This window comes from Balaenoptera musculus, chromosome 20 (genome assembly GCF_009873245.2).
Source record: "Balaenoptera musculus isolate JJ_BM4_2016_0621 chromosome 20, mBalMus1.pri.v3, whole genome shotgun sequence".
NCBI lineage: Eukaryota > Metazoa > Chordata > Mammalia > Artiodactyla > Balaenopteridae > Balaenoptera > Balaenoptera musculus.
In genome coordinates, this window is record NC_045804.1 from 486,354 (window position 1) to 503,334 (window position 16,981).

Here is a 16,981-nt window from a genome sequence, read left to right on the forward strand (position 1 = left end):
AGAACCACCTTGCTGGGTCACCCGCGTCCCTTCCATTCTGCCCTGTGCCGTATGGTCTTCTAATTACTCTCTGCTTAATACTGGAGAACATTCTCCCTTCATTGTAACCAACAGAGGAAGGAACCGAATTCAACAGTTGTCCCCTTCCCCTCCCAGCTCCCCGTGTTCCTCTGCTGAGCATGGCTAACAGACATGCAGCTTTCACTGGCCCCTCACCTCTGGGCCAAGTCAAAGGCAGAGGAAGGAGCTGGCAGGGAAAAGAAAAGCATGTTTTCTTGCGGAAGCAGAAATGAGATAAACGATCTTCTGAGGTCCAGAAACCAGAAGGTGGTTTGGATTTGCCCGGAGGCTGCAGAAAGAATGGTGGTCCCCGCAGGTCTCCGTGACCCAGGGCATGGTGGTGGTGGGGGGTCCGCTCCATGTTCTAAGTCCCCATCCCAGAACTCACACCCACAGAGCCCAGAGGTCCAGCAAAGCCTCCACAGTGCTGCGGCCAGCAGGGCTTCGATACACACCTATAAATGATCCCTCTTTTATGAAGAAAGAACAACCCGATGGAGATCTCTGCTGCATAGAACCTGCAAAAGAAAACATCTGTCAGGTGTCTGGCTTGCTTTCTTTGGCCTCCTGGATACTTTTTACCCTCAAGACCGGGCATCGAAATGGCAAAAGAATGGAAGACCCTGGACCAGCAGAGATCAGCACTGCCCTACATGTGTCGTCAACCCTCTGCACCTGATGCACCCTTTTATTTTTTCATTTTTACAATATTCTTACAATTTTTTAAAATTATTTATTTATTTATTGGCTGCAAGGCACGTGGGATCTTAGTTCCCCGACCAGGGATCGAACCTGTGCCCCCTTCACTGGAAGTGCAGAGTCTTAACCACTGGACCGCCAGGGAAGCCCGCTGATGCACCCTTTTAAATAATTCATAATAAAAAGCAGTTACTGCCTTCGCTTCAAAATTGTTCATGGGTTAATATCTGAAACTCCGAATAAGTGCTGAAGGAGGTTTTAAAATTTGCACAGCGTTTAGGAGTTCTTGATGTCTAAGAAGACACAAGATGCTGCCTGTGTAAACATCATACCCGGGAGGCTTCAAAGAAGCACACGTGTTTACATGAGCAGAGAAACAACACCAAACTCTCAACAGGGGGGCACCTCTGAGGGCTGGCAGGAGAGGGAGGGGGCGGAGGAAGGAGAAGAGACGGGGTCACAGGCGACTTTCATATGATTCTTTCATGCTTTTCTATATTCTTAAAGTGAAAAACTTTCCAGCAACACAAATACAAGGGAATGGTACTAAACGGGACGGCCTGTTAGCTCACGATGGAAGGCGGCTCTTCTGCTCTTTGCTCTGTACAGCTCTGTGTTGTCAGGCTTCCTTCTGTAACCTGTGCATTTTAATGCTTTGTAACTAACAACACGAGAGACAGGGTCACCCGCCCCTCCGGTTTTGAGCGTTCACCCAAGAATGCCCTGTTCTGTCTCCAGTGAGTCTTCCCCAGACCGGCTCACCCCACACGGGCCGGAAGTGCTCCTGGTTTATCTTTCAGACTGAACATCAGCCGGAACCCGATTAACGTCTGCCCACTCGATTCATCAGGGCACCTGCGCACTGGGCATCCTCACTCCGGGGGCAAAAGAGCTGTGTGTTTAGATTTGCTTCTGTGAGCTTCCCGTGACTTCCTGGCCCCTGGAAAATGGGGTGATTCTTCAGGTCTCAAAGCCTCGCCTCTAGATGGATGATTCTGTCTTTCCCTGGAGCCCACGTCTCTCTCCGGGGCTGCCGATTCCTGCATCCCACCGAGACCTTCTACGTGGTCCCCTGCGACCTCCTCCTCCTGGATGGCTGCCCCTCCCCAGTCTACGAAGGGGCATCACCTGGGGAGGCTTCAGGGGCATCACCTGGGGAGGCTTCAGGGGCATCACCTGGGGAGGCTTCAGGGGCATCACCTGGGGAGGCTTCAGGGGCATCACCTGGGGAGGCTTCAGGGGCATCACCTGGGGAGGCTTCTCCCTCCTCACCCCAGGCACCCAGTTCTGGTTTTCTTCCTCCAGGAAGTCTCTCCACACACTGGCTAGTCTTAGGCTCCAGCCTCTGTCCTCCACACAGACTGTCACCTGCCCCGCCTCCGCCGGCCATCCTTCCATCTCCTCTTGGCCAGGGCCCCGTGGAAACGTCACCTGATGCTGTCAGGCCCCCCCCGAGGCCCCTTCCAGGCTCTCTTGTTCCCCAGCCAGGCCCTCTGCTCGGCCCATCACCCAGAGCCCCTGGATTTGTTCAATGAATGAGTGAATGGCTCAATCGACAAGGGTGGAATGGGGCGACAGGGCACCTATACACCTGCATCTCCAACTTGCCGGAAGTAGAAGAAACTGCTCCGGGGGAGACGTTCAGGTGGACCCTGTCAACCAACCTGCCCCCGGGACAGTAGCAGTGCTTCACCCCAAACCGGGCAGAGCCCCGCTTCCAGATCCCCCAGCAGAGGTTCCCGGGTGGGAGGGCTGCGCGGTCTACGTTCGGGGACTTTACAAACTACTCACACTGCTTGCGGCTCCTTAAATTTTCCCACTTGCTGGATGTGGTACATGAGGTCCCCGCCATTGACGTATTCCATGACGAAGTACAGCCGATCCTGAGGACCAAGGTTGACAGGTGAGCAGGTTGACAGCAGCAGGGTGGCGGCCTCCACTCTCCCAACTGTGTTCTGCTGTCTCACTAGTAAAATGTGGGCCACACTGGCGGGTTTGCCCAGTAGAGCCGGTCATGGTTTTCTCCCCCAAATAAAGAATAAGTAATAAGCCCTATTGCGCGAGGGCCTGGGGACGTATAGAGTCACGACGTAACCCTGAAACGACGGGTTATGTCAACCTGTCTGCTCCCTGGCTACGTGCTGCCACTCCCGATCATAGGCATGGCCTCAAACCTTCTTCCCTCTTCTCCTACACACAGAATACGTTTCTAAGTTAGGGACGGCGTGAAGAATTCATACGGGCCAATTATTTCATTTTAACCAGTGTTCTGGTTTGCGATGTCTAGGAGGCATGCCACAGTAATGTACAGTAATGTGTGTACCCAGATGCTCCTGAGAGCAAACCTCATGGGTGAGGCTGGGCTTGTAAATTACAGATGCCCAATGATGTTTACTGTGAGGGATGGGACTGTACGTGGAGAGCTTAATCCAATGTTCTCTTTATGCCCAAATGGTGTTTTTGATTTTCTCTGTCACTGACATGCTAAGTGTTGGCCCCATGAAGCGCATACATCATAGAACTAAGTAAATCTGCATATTTATGAGGACAATACGCTGGGATAGATGGGGAGACTGAGCGGGTGTAAGAGGAAGTAACAGCACAGCACAAGGTAAAAGCTGACCTCTGCTCTCTTCCAGAAAACACCACCATTTCACAGAGGTTATTACACATTAAAGTAATGCACAGGGAGAAAGAAAAATGATGGAGCTGCTGCTGACAGCCAGGGAAACGGCTCCGGGAGCTTCAATCTCTCGCTTTCCTGTTACAAACTTTAATTTCAATTTTATTTCTCTGCTTTGTAGCTTTCCAGAGCTTAAATCAGTGTAACCAGGGTTACGGGATCTGGGCTGGGTTTCTTTCTCCTCTTTGCATATTGCTAACTTCCCGCCTTGGCGCTACCTAGGAGCTGCTGCTGGGAGCAGGGGGCCGGCCGGCTGCCGGCAGTAGACTGACCCGCGGTGGCCGGGGCCCGACCCTGCAGCCCCACTGGCCGCCCGAGGCTCCAGGGTGCTGCTCTGCTAGTAGCCACGACGGCTACTGAGCACTGAGCCACGTCTGCAGGAGGACAGCCGCGGAGGTGTGCAGGGCCCGTCTTTGGGAATGGCCTCACTGTGGTGCCATCTACACGTTTATATTTCTTGTAGGTTACTCGCAAGCACCACGCCAGGGCCCCATAATCGGCTGACTAGCGCTTTGGAAATTATTTTGTCCTCTCTTTAGTTAACCTATATGGCAGGGCTCAGCAAATGTTTTCTGTAAAGGGCCAGACAGTGAATATTTTAGGCTCTGTGTGTGTCTTGTAACTACTCAGCTCTGCCTTTGTAGCATGAAAGCGGTAGATGCTGGGTAAGGGAAGGGACAGGGCTGTGTCCCAAGAAGACTATTTATGGACCTTGAAATCAGAATTGCGTCTAATGTTCGCACGTTACAAAACAGTACTTTGTTTAAACCTTTCTCAGAGCTCACAGGCCATACAAAGCAGGCCAGGCTGCCACCCACTGCCGTGCGCGTTCAAGAACACACTCTGTCACGACAGTGGGTCTCCTGATGCTCTGACAGCTGGACCGGGGGTCTTAACAAGCCAGGACTGTGAGTTACTGTTTTGTGTCTCCAAGTCTCAACATATTGCCTGGTGTGTGTTAAGGAAACCTTTGCTCTAGGCATTCACGGAACTAAACGGAATTAACGCTAAGTCTCTAAGTAGGGCACATCACACGGGGGGGTGCCTCGAATCTACCAGCGGTACCCAGGCCGTTCGGCAGAGGAGGGTGGGGGGCTGAGAGGTCCCCACGTTTTGTCTCTTCCCAGGCGGAAGGCTGGCTCGGACTCCGAGGACCCCGTGTGGTTGGGGGCAGCCCGCGAGGGTCCGTACCACCGTCTGGAAGCAGGAGTGCAGCTGCGTCAGGAACGGGGGCTTGTCCATCAGGGCCAGCACCCGCTTCTCCACCATGGTGCACTCCACGTCGTCGTCCTGGATCACCACGTCCTTCTTCAGGATCTTGACGGCGTACAGCTCCTCGGTCCCCTTCCTGTCTGCAAGCATCACCTGCGGGCAGACCGAGGGCGACCTCAACGCTCCAGGCCCACGGCCGGCACGGGGGCGGGGAGCCGGGTCGGGCGGCCGTTCAGGCCGTTCGTGCCCATTCGTCGATATTAATAAAGCTCCACCTCATGTGCCGGGTTTGAAATACTGCGCATCGCCGCACATGGAATTCCTCAGGCTGCCCAGTTTCTAAGCTGCCAGGGTTTACGCTCCGTGTGGGCTGCTGCCACACGAGGGCGCCACTGCAGCCGCCGAAAGGGCTACTCAGCGTTCTCTGCAGGAGTCTTGCATCAGGCACGTATTACAGAGGCATCCTCCGAGCAGAAACGTGACTGACCTTCGTACACTTCTCACAAGTCAGGAGCCCAGTCCAGAACAAAGGGGGCAGGATCAAACTCAGTTCCTGGCTCTATCATGAGATGTGGGGCCAGAGAAGCAAACGTAGGCACACAGGCCGACCACTGAAGAAACCCAGTTCAGCGTCTGTTAATGATCACGTTTGCTTACTGTAAGTCAACATTTACTTTTTAGTTGTGAAAACTACTCAGCCAACGTTCTGGAGCACCCACTCCGTCACGCACCCAGGAACGGAGACACACCGGGAGCCTCGCGTGGCTTTTTGGTTACAGTTGTTTTTAAAGAAATGGAAGTGGGAAACCACTGAGAAACGTGTGCAGAGCACAGGGAATCTAAAGGGCTGCTCTGGAATCCTCGGGGAGAACAGGACTGACCCCAGCGTTCTCTGCCAAAGCCCGGCCCCGTCGTGGAGCCGGTTCTCTTACCTTCCCGAAGCTGCCCTTGCCCAGCACCATGAGGAAGTTGAAGTCGGTGAGCTTCACTCTGTCGAGGTTGTTGGAAGGCTGTCTCCTGTCCTCAGAAGGACTAATGACTTTGTTGCCAGCAGGGCCGAGCTTGGCTTTCTAAACAACAAGCACACACGTGAAAACCGTCAGTCGTTCTCCCAGGGAAAAAAGTGATAGAAAACTCTGCGACGGAGCTGGATACCGTGTGGGAGGTGGGATGGGGTGAGAAAAGGAACCAGGGTGATGAAACACGTCTTCCTACCTCCGTGGCTACACTCACCCTAAGGGCAACATTTTCAAAGGAGCAAAGAGTTGCCCGTACCTATCACAAGACGACCCTTTATGTCTTTTTTTAAAAAATTAATTAATTTATTTATTTATTTTTGGGGCAGTGTTGGGTCCTCGTTGCTGCACGCGGGCTTTCTCTACCTGCGGCAAGTGGGGGCTACTCTTCTTTGCGGTGCGCGGGCTTCTCATTGCAGTGGCTTCTCTTGTTGCAGAGCACAGGCTCTAGGTGCGCGGGCTTCAGTAGTTGCGGCTCATGGGCTCAGGAGTTGTGGCTCGCGGGCTCTAGAGCACAGGCTCAGTAGTTGTCTTGCATGGGCTTAGTTGCTCCGTGGCATTTGGGATCTTCCCGGTCCAGGGCTCGAACCCGTATCCCCTGCACTGGCAGGCAGATTCTTAAACCACTGCACCACCAGGGAAGCCTGACTCTTTATGTCTTTAACCGAGAATCAAGTCACAGGACTCTGGCAAGGGAGGGTTAATTCTCATCCAGGGATGGAAAGGTTAACTTCTTGCGGAAAACGGGGCTTTGTGACAGTCAATGTAATAAAAGAAATAAACTGTGTACTGATGCTTTCCTTATTTGCAGATTTTCCAATTTAAGATTAATCTGCAGAAACCCATGCAAAAAGGGAGAGTGTGTCCTCCGGAGAAAACCGCTTAAACGGCAGGCTGTGGGCATGATTTATTGCTACTTTAAAAGGCACAGTAAGAAGAACAGAGGGTTGGTTTTTTGTTTTGTTTTTTTTTTAGGTAAAGAGTTGGACTCATGAAGAATGGTGACATGTAAGAGCATCTGGTTTCCCACAAAGACCACAGTGCTCTCTGCCCCTGAAGAATCCTGGGTCGTGACCCGTGAGTTACCCAAAGGAGTTCTCACCCACTAGACTCATGCTGTGTAAAGACCACCCCTCGTTACTCTCACGGGGAGTTAGAGTCTCAGGTCAGAGGTGAAAGGTGCAGAGGAGGCAAGGCAAGGGGGTCACACGGGGACGTCTGGGTTGGTGGAGGAGCCCGTGGAGAACTGGCGCAGGTGCGGGCTTCCCCACAGGCTGAAATCCTCCTGCCAGGGAGGGGCCGGTTGCCGGCCAGCAGCTGGAAAGGCAGCCCGGAGCCAAACGGCAAAGGCTCTTGCTCTGGCCCTGTTCTTAATGAGGGGGTCCAGCAGATCTGAGGAAGGGCAGCTTTGGCTCCCAAGACGATGGCAGGAGGTGGAGAAGGCTCTCGAGAGCTTTCGTGTAGGACCAGAGCGGCCCCAGCCCTTGGGGGGAAACGCGGGATTACTTCTTTAGCAGCAGAGAAGGCTCTCGAGGAGTCATCCACACTCCCCATGCGCGGGAGCCCCTTCACCCACAGTTACTGAGTGAGCTGCTAGCAGCCGGCACTGCTGGGGAGGATCTGCGTCTGCAGAACGAGCCGTCAGCCGCCTCCGGAGCCCCAGGCCCAGCCCCACGCTCGGCACGAGCTGTGCACTCAGCATTCCGGTCGAAGGAAGAGAGAAATGAGGCCCGATCATGCTCATCACATGCTGGGCTGTTAGGTGACGCTTTTCTCTGATCAAAATAACCCATTTGTGGAAAGATCAAAACCTGGGGCTTGAGTGCCAGCTCCGATGAACTGAGTGAACCCATCTAAGTAGAGGCACTGAAACATGGGGGAAAGATGGCCCAACTCTTTTGCTTCAAGGCTGGAAGTATTTAAGGCAGTTGTACTGGGGCCCTAGTGACAGCGCACGTGCGAGGTGGCGGGAAAGACGTGTGAACTGGGAACCGCTGGAAACACGGATGCCCCACAGCAACAAAACCGGAAGGAGAGCTCAGCGGGCCTCGCTGGGGACAACGGGCGGAGGGGTTTTCAGACACACTTGCGAGAAAGAGCCAGGACGCAACCACGGGGGTTACATTCACCCCCCTCAACGGCAGGACCAGCCCTGTCCTCCAAACATCGGCCCAAGAATGATTCCAACTTGATAAGCCTTCTGGTTTGTGCCCAAATTTAGACAGATAATCAGGAAGTTTAAGATGGGAATACCGACTATGCCCCTCTATTCCGTTCTTCCGATGGATGCAAAGAAAAAAGGGATCAGAAAGAGGTACAGAGACTTCAATTTCATCGGGAACTTCATGATGATGTCTGAAAAGGCCCAAATGGCCTCGTGCTTCGAGGTGCTGGAACGGCTGAGGGGCAGCAGGAACGTTCCTGCTGCCGCCGAGCGCAGCGGAGGCCCTGGGCAGGTGCCCCCGGTGGCCCCGGTGGCCTTGCCCGACCGTCCCTGCTCCTCCCTCCTCTGACACTTCAACCCCAGTGCAAGAGGGGACACGGGCTGATGCGGCGAGGCCTCCAACCTGACGCCTGTACCAGGGCCGCGGCCTTGGTCTCATTCCAGGGACAGGACAGCCCGCAGTCAGGCGCTCGGGGACCTCTGAAGCCCGGATGCCGCTCTGAAATCAGCGTGTGGGGTCTGGGAGGGACGACTGGCCGCGAGCGACCCTGACGCCCAGGCGGGCCACGAGCCCGCGGCCACGGTCGGCCCCCAGCGCGGGGAGGCCCCAGCCCCAGGCGGCCGGAGGAAGAAGCGGCCTGGGTCCCTCAGGCAGCGGCCCTGCCCCCGAGTGCAGTTCGCCCCACAGACCCCTCGGCCTCAGCCCGCCCCGCCCAGGCTGCCCCCCGCCCAGGCCCTGCAGCCATCACAGCTCTGAGCTTTCAAAGCGGCTCTCCGCACGGCAGAAAATCCCACGAGCTCAGAATCTCATTATTCTGGGCGGGCCTGACCTGGGGCTGGAGGAGACCCCGGTGGGCCCCTTGGGCGCCGCGTCTCTGGGGGCGGCAGCGAGGCCTGGGGGCCGGAGGGCAGAGGACCCCATGAGGGGCGTGGGCACTGCCCCGGCCCCCGCCTTCTCACCCTTCCCCCCAGGCTGTCTGCGTGCGGCTCCGCCCCGGCCTCTGTCCCCTCCCCAGGGTCCAGCTCACCTGTCACGTTGTCCTGCTCTTCTCCCCCATGGCGCCCTGGTCTCCTCCTAACAGCTCCCAGGGCAACTGGTGAGTGTTTTACTGCGTCTTTATGTGTTTGATGTCTCACTCGACAGCTAACCTGTCATGCCAAATCCGCCTTCAGATTCGTCCAGAATCCGCCCTCTCCTCAGGGCCTCCTTCTCGACCTCTCTGGCCAATCCGGTCACCATCCCCCCTTCGCCACTCGCTGGTCTCCCCGCTTCCACCCTACCCCCCGTCTGCTGCCTGCAGGGATCCTGTTCCAGGGGATCCTGTCCTGGTCCCCGACGTCCCGTCTGGCGGAGAGAAAGGCCGAGCCCTCCCAGTGGGTGAGGAGACCTGGCCGGGATACCTCGGACCTTAACCGCCACCCCTCTGGCCGTCTGTCTGTCCGGCCTCGGGTCTTTGGTTGTCCTTCCCACAGGGGCCTTGCTGTCTGGTTTGTCCCCAGATCCAGCTCAAGCGGCACCCCTGTGTCTTCCTGATGTCTCCATCCGGGGATCTCCAACCTGGGGCCAACACGGTCTGTGACCGGTCCACGTGCCCTGAGCCTCTGGCTCTGCACCCCTGTGCTTGCCTGGACTGCCCCACAGCTGCTGTCACGGATGTCACGTCATGTCACATTTCCCCAGCAGGGCTGAGCCCCGTTCCCAGTTGAAATTCTTGTTCTCAAAACCTTGTGGCACAGTCGGCTTTCGGGAGAACCTCAACACACACTTGTACCTTCTTCTTGGATTTGCTCATCTGTCTTCCTCACTAGACTGTGAGACCCTGGAAGACAGGGACCATCTTACTCATCTCTGTATCTTCAGGCCCAGCCGTCGTGGGGCCCATGAGTCCACACTCACTGAATATCTCATTCACTCACTCAGACACGTGAGTTCACGGGGAGCACTGAGACTGACAGAAGCGGACGAGGCCAAACCGTGAGCTGTACAGTCAGCCTGCAGCTGGGGCTCGTGGGGGAGATGACAAACGTCAACACAGAGAGGCAGCGGCTACCAGGTGGCCGCTTCCGAGAGCTGCCCCTGACGCTGTGCGTCTGGACGTCCACACGTGGTCACAGTTCCTTCCCTCGAGCCGTCCCTGGTCCAGCTGGGGCAGCCACAGGGAGGGGCCGCGAGGGCGTCCCCGCCTTCAGGGAGCATGACCACGTGGTGACCCTCCCCAGAGGCCACGCCAGCCCGGCCAGCCCGGCCAGCAGGCCCTTGCAAGAGCTTCTCTGCAGGGACACGCCTCCAGTGAGAGGACCCGCTGGGATCCTGGACTGAAGAACAGCAATGACCTTCTGAGCCCCACCGGCCTCCCAGCAGGACAGAGAGACCTGCCCTTCCCGGCCTGCATACTGTTGACAGAACTCGGGTTGTCAGGAACGTAATTCAGACGCCACCAGGAGTGCAAGCAAAATCAATATATGTCCAGCGAGAGAGGGCCTCACGGCAGAGCTGTGGGCAAACCCATGAGGCATCAGAGTAATCGTGCTGACATCTCTCGCTCACAGCAACGTAAACACGACCCGGCCCAGTCTGATGCCCTGCGGGGTCCGTGAGCAGCTGGGAATCCAAATCACGGAGACCGGAAAGCCGGCTGCCTCCTGAAGGCTGAGATTCAGAGGAGAGAGACCACCACCAGGGCTGCTGAAGCTCCCTGCTGAGAAAGCTCAGATCTTGAGCGAAGAAAGCTGACGGAGGGCCGGGCTCTGAGCCGCAGCCGATGGCATGGAGCTGCAGTAAGGCGCCGTCCTCCACCCCCGCACGTGGGGCGCCTCGCAGCCCTGACGTCCTGTGTTAACTTCTCTAGCGAGCAGCAGCCCAGAGTTCGCAGCCTGAGTCCCAGCTCAGCACACACAGCGTGTGGCCGGGGACAAGCCCCTGAGCCCCTCGGAGCCTCTGGTCCGTCCTCTGTAAGACAGCATGATCCTGCTGGCCTTCCTCTCGCCGGGCTCTTGGGAGGAGCGGATGCCAGGACGTCTGGCACGGTAACTGGTACCCAGCAAGGGCTCGACGTGTGGCACCTCTCATTCTTCTTCCTAGTCACCTCCATTTTCCCAAGAGGGCCTAGTGGAGCCCCAGCACAGAGTCTCTGCTAAGCACACGGTGGGTCCTCAGAACCCCCGGGTCCTCGTGTGTGACTTCAGAACATGGTAGCATGTATTCCACAAGTATCTGTGTGTCCGTCATGCCTCAGACATGGGGGCTAGGTGCTGAGGAAACCAGAGCAATAAGTAGCCTCTCCTCTGAAGAACTTGCAGTGCAAAGGTCCTGTGGTCCGTGGACCAGCCACATCAGCACCACCAGGCGGCTTGTCAGAAATGCAGCCTCTCCACCCCACCCCAGATCTACCAGATCAGAACACACTTTTTCAACAAGAGCCTCCAGTGATTCCTGCACACATTTAAAGCTTGAGATGTGCTGATCTAAGACAATCGAAATGTTTCTCCCCCAGATTCAATGATCCCAAGACTGTTTTCACCTCTAAAAACCTTCAGTTATCATATAAATCAAGGGCAGCTCTGGAAAGAGCCCCTGACTTGGATTCTAAAGAGCTTGCATCAAATCTTGGCCTTATCCATATTCGCTGTGTGAGCCTGGGCAGATTACACGGCCTCTCTGGGGCTTGGGGGGCGAGAAGACCTCTACATCCCTGGGCGATGCTGCAGATGAAACGAGGAACCCTTTTCGAGAGCCACCACCGCAGCTGCGCACAGCACACCCTTCACCTTGGTCTCCTGTCCTTTGCCGCGGGAGGGAGACACTGTCGGTGCCAACCCCAGGCTCCTGGCACACACCTGCTCCCCGACGGCGGGTCGAAGGCCTGTGCGAGCAGCTGCAGGCCGCCTTGGTCAGGGCTCTGCCTGCCTGGTGCACGGACCGGGAACCCTGTGCCCCGTGGGTATGTGTCGGGGCTGCAGACAGACTCCCCAGGGGCTCGGGGCCTGCGGGGAGGTCGAGGCACGTCCCCGGGGGCTTCCGTGCCCTCCTGGTGGGCAGGACAGGAAACGGGTCTCAGCTCCAACTGCTCACCCCGAGTTCTGGAGAATCCTATGCAGCCCCCGAAGAGGCTGGGCCAGGACTAGGTGCAGGAAAAGACCTCGACTTATTAAAACGGCATAGAAAGTTTTAAAAGAGGAAATAAAAATGGAAACTATGTATAGTGCTGCAGAATAGAATAGTGACTTTAAATGCTGAAGCTTTAGCGTGCTCTTTTTTTTTTTTTTTTTCAATTAGACTGAAACACAGCATGGTTTACTGGCTATGATTAAACAACTGAGAACCCAGGATCCTCAGGCTCCTTGAAAGATGGCGTATCAGTGTGAGGCCCGGTCTGGCGTCATGGTGCTAACTGGATTACCGGGACTCGAGACCAGGCAGCACTGTTTCCCCATCGGAAAACTTACCAATCGCCAACGTGTGTCTCATTTTACGCGACAGACATACTCTTGTAAAGTCATAACCGTTTGCCATCATTGAAGGGGTTCACAATGTAAAGGACTCCTAGTGTGGCGTTTCTGTAAATCACACAGAGTAAGTCGGAATACTGTAGAGGCTCCCAGTGGGTCCATCCTGCGACCACACAGCCTTTGGGGAACCCTCTGAAGTTTGCTTTCACATTTAACTTCATTCTAGGCGTTCCTATTTGGTAAACGTGTTTTCGATAACACACATAGTATTTGCTAGCATAGTAGAAAATATGGCTTTGATGAATATATTTATCGTAGATGTTTGCAAAGTGTAGAGAGAGGAACCTGACGACAGAAGGTTCTTCCTATTCTAAGATCCCGAAGGCAGACAGGCCAACAATGACCAGGTGTAGGGGCAGAAGAATAACTGTAAATTTCTTCTACACTTTTTTTTTTCCGCTATAAAAATGTTCTGTGTCTGTATCTGTGCATCTGAACACCCTTGGCAACGTAAGACTGATGGTGTTTTGGTGCTGTTCCATCAACCAGGGCGTGGGTAACAGAAAGAGCCAGGCCATGTATAACCACGGGCCCCGCACAGCGTCTTACCTCTAAGGTGACGTGTTCCCCTGCAACCAGAGCAACGTTAATTACCTATCACTTACGTGTGGAATCTAAAATACGACACAAATGAACTTATCTACGAAACAGAAACAGACTCACAGACACAGAGAACAGACTGGTGGTCGCCGAGGGGAACGGGGTGGGGGAGGGAGGGACTGGGAGTTTGCAGATGCAAACTATTATATAGAGGATGGATAAACAACAAGGTCCTACTGTAGAGCACAGGGAACTATATTCAATATCCTATGATAAACCATCATGGAAAAGAATATAAAAAAAATACATATGTATAACTGAATCACTTTGCTGTACAGCAGTAATTAACATAACATTGTAAATCAACTATACCTTAATAAAATAATTTTTTTTTTTTAAAAAGAGAAATCAAGTGGTTTCAGGAGAAGAAAACCACAAAGGAAAGCGTTTTCCATGACACTGTTAACGGAGTATGTCCTGTGTATTTCTAAATCATAAGCCACAAGTCACATCTATTACCTCGACTCAGTAAGCGGGCAATGGGCTAAGATGATGTTACTTAATGGGCATTATAGCCTCCTGGGTAGCACAGTCAGAGTAAATAAAACGCCTGCTGTTCTCTGGCTAAATAATTTTTCATCTTCTGGAACATGCCAGGCATGCTTGCTCCCCGAGGGTCTCTGCACTTTCTCCTTCTCTGCCCACACGGGCAGGGCATTTCCCCATCTCTGCTCAGGTGACGCTTTAACCTCAAGGCTTCAACATGGCACCCTGTCGTCCCTCAAGCTCTTCTCACTGCCTGTTTATATATTTCTCTCCCTCCCTTTGTCAGGAGGAGGGCGGGAACCGCATCTGTTCTGTTCACTGATGTGTCTCCAGTGCCCAGGAGGGAGCCCAGGGCGGGGTGATCCTCAAATACTTCTAGACTGAATGCAAGGATTGGGGAAGGCAATTCCTTCTAATATAAAACTTTATAAAAGGCAGAGTTTTGGCTTTTAAATAATTTCTATAAGAATGCTGCTTCTTGTTATAAACGTAATATGTGTTCAGTTTAGAAAATTTAATAGGCATGGATAAGTTAAAAAAAACAATTTAAAATATCCATTATTTTATCACAAGATAATCACTGTGAACATTTTGTGAGATACGCTTCTAATCCTCTCTCCTCGTGTTTTCTTATATGACCTGCACACAATTCTATTGTTTGTGACCTGTCTTTCCCCTGTGTATGATGTGACCTTTTTAAGCTACAGGCGTTCTTCTACCGTGTGGCTTTAGGGACTGTATGATGCCCCCCGCATCACCGTGTGGCTCTCTTGCACTTGATCTAACTAGTCCCCTACTGTTGGACACCTAGCTTGTTTCCAATTTTCACTGTCATCAACGTGCAGATGAACAACTTTGTAATCCAAATCTCTGTGCACAACCCCAATCTCCCCAGGATAGGTTCCTGCTGTGGAATTGCCAGGTCAAGGGGGTCCTGGTATTGCAAAGGCTGGTACACAAGGCCGGACAATCAAATCTGGCCAAGGAAAGTCAGAGAGAAAGGGGGGAAACCCAAAGCCTCAGGGAAGACTCATTCCTGAAGGCAGGATCTTGGTTTCTTTTAGGTCCCGTGTCTAATTCCGTGGTTGGAATCCCTAATAGCACTTCCTTTTCAGATTTGGCTTGGTCTATGTGCTTTATATCAGCCGCCAAGACAGAAGCACATCTTCACCTCCAGATAACATGGAGAGCAGTCTTGGGAGAGAAGTTAATTGGTTCAGAGAGTTTAACAGTGGTTCTTAGGTAAGCGAACCCCTCAAGTCACCCCACCTCCTCATCACGGCAGTACAATCCAAACTGCAACTGCAACCTCCCTGCAACCTGTGTCCTCCTACACACCTGTGTCGACACCTGCCCACTGGAGTTCTCTCCTGGATTTGGGAATCACGGGGAGACAGCAAATCACAGGTGTGTGCCATTCAGCTGCGGGCAGGGGCCTCAGAACCAGAGCCCGGCAGCCACGGAAGGTCCTTGAAAAGGTCAGACCTGCCTATGGTCCATTGGAAGATGCTCCTGCCCAGAAAGCCAACTCTGCTCCCTAGGGCCACGGAGCTGGGTCGTGACTGCACCGGGCGGGGGGAGAGAAGAATGCTACCCTCCTCTACATCAGTCCTTGAAACAGGGCCCTGGGTCATCCCGCAGAGGGTCATCCCCCGGCGCTAAGACTGAGGCAGCTTTCAGTATTTGAAAGGAAGTTGGAAATAAGCTCATCAAGGCCAACCGTGTTACAGCTGAGGAGGCTGAGGCCAGGGGGCCTGGTGGAAGTGTCTAAATCAATTTTCCTCCCTGGCTTCTGAATCCAGAACTCTGGTCTTTGAATTCAGTGTTCAATCCTCCTATATCTATCTAGGATAGGCAAACGTTTTCCACAAAGGAACGGAGAGTAAGTATTTTCTTTGCAAGCCAAATACTGTTTCCGTCGTAGCTACTCAGCTCTGCCGTTGCAGTGTGAGAGCTACGTGAATGAACGGGTGAACGAGCGTGGCTGTGCTCCAATAAAACCTTATTTACAGAAACAGGCAGCAGCCAGAATCTGGCCTGTGGGCCGTAGTCTGCCTACTCTTGCCCTCAATCTCGCAGGTTCCCAAATCGTTCATCCTCGTTTGCAGTTAGATTTAAACACAACGTCTCGCTCCTTGCTAAGCCAGCAGAACGGCAACAATTAAGGACCTCAAATGCACTTGAATCACATTACTACTCAGCCTCTTCCACGACCAGCACAGGAAAAAGCTGCTCTGCAGCCAAACAGCGTAGTGAGTGGAGTTACTTGTTCGGCAGAGCAAAAATTTCTGGGGAGACCACATTAAGTCATTTTCTGAATGAGAAGTATTTTAACGGACACATCCACTGAGGCTGTAGCTGCTGCCGGACTCGCAGGCAGCCGGCAGGCCTCTGTTGTCACGGCAACCGAGCCACACTCTCGGGAGACACGCCGGACCGGTGACACAGCAGCACTTTGCCCAGCAAAACCGGTGACACATCAGCACTCTGCCCACCGCGGAAAATATAAAGCGTCTGGTTCATCTGGAACCGAGTGTTACACACCTCTCTCTAGTGTCCGGCTGTGTTGTTTTTCTGCGGGCAACCTAGATTCCCCCCCGTCTCCCAGATTCGTCCGTCGATTGCCGACACACACCTCAGGCAGGCTCATCCACGACCATCAGGTTGTGATAGCACGGCTGGTCTCACCTGCTACAAAGGTCCTGGAAAGGCTGCCGACCTTAGTTCTCCCCAGTGGCTGAGGATCCAGACTTACGTGAGGAGCTGGAACCAAAGACTTTATCCTTTCTAAGTTGTTCCGTCTGGAAAAAGACCGTCTTTCTCTGACCAGGGAGCTGAGGGCACACACCCGTCTAATGCCAACCTTAGAGGAAACCCTAACAGGAGTGCTCACAGCCACAGCATATTACTGGTAGAGGATTTGGGGCACTTAGTAATTTTGTGAAACCTGTATCCTTCTCTTGCTAAAAACGCACCCCCCTCTGGGATCAACAGGGCGCTGTCTTTGTAAGTCGGCTGGGGCAGGGTCAGAACCGAATGAACTCATGATGCCATCAAAGTAAATGATTTTCCAGACTGCCGGCAACATTGCTTAGAAGTGGGGGAGCCTTCTCTGTGCTAAGAAAGCAGAGTAGATATGAAGCGGGCTGGACTCGGCAAGAGGGGGCTGCAGGAACCACTGGGACCTTGAGGAACCCCGGGCCCCCTCCCCTTTGCAGGACCATGACGATTCCCTAAAATCAAGGAACAGCTGGGAGCCCCAAGAGGGAACCTCATCTTCACGCCCATCAAAAAATAAAGAGGTGCAGTAAAGCTCACTGCTATCTTCTGGGTGCAGGTTTTTGTGGACTCCTTTATTTGCAAATCTTTACTGCCCTCTTGTGGTATTTATTTTCTGGACCGATTGCATTTTGACTGGACCCTTAGCAGAAATACGCCCAAGTTGACTAGTCTGGCCCACAGAGGTAAAGTTCCCTTAAATGCTGCAAAATGGCACAAATAAGCTGCAAATTCTACCTTCCCAGCTCTACCTTTACAGAGGATGACTCAGAC

General features: G+C 53.6%; 1 protein-coding gene across 2 annotated transcripts in view; it reads right to left on the reverse strand.

Moving 5' to 3' along the window:
- PRKCA (protein kinase C alpha) overlaps window positions 1-16,981 on the reverse strand; it is a 364,830-nt gene that overhangs the window by 42,616 nt on the left and 305,233 nt on the right. For both annotated transcript variants that reach the window (XM_036836347.1, XM_036836348.1), the window contains exons 9-12: window positions 5,587-5,724; window positions 4,634-4,807; window positions 2,551-2,642; window positions 516-578 (exon numbers count right to left, since the gene is read on the reverse strand). In XM_036836347.1, coding sequence (XP_036692242.1) covers window positions 516-578; window positions 2,551-2,642; window positions 4,634-4,807; window positions 5,587-5,724 — 467 coding nt within the window. The remainder of the gene's footprint in view (window positions 1-515; window positions 579-2,550; window positions 2,643-4,633; window positions 4,808-5,586; window positions 5,725-16,981) is intronic.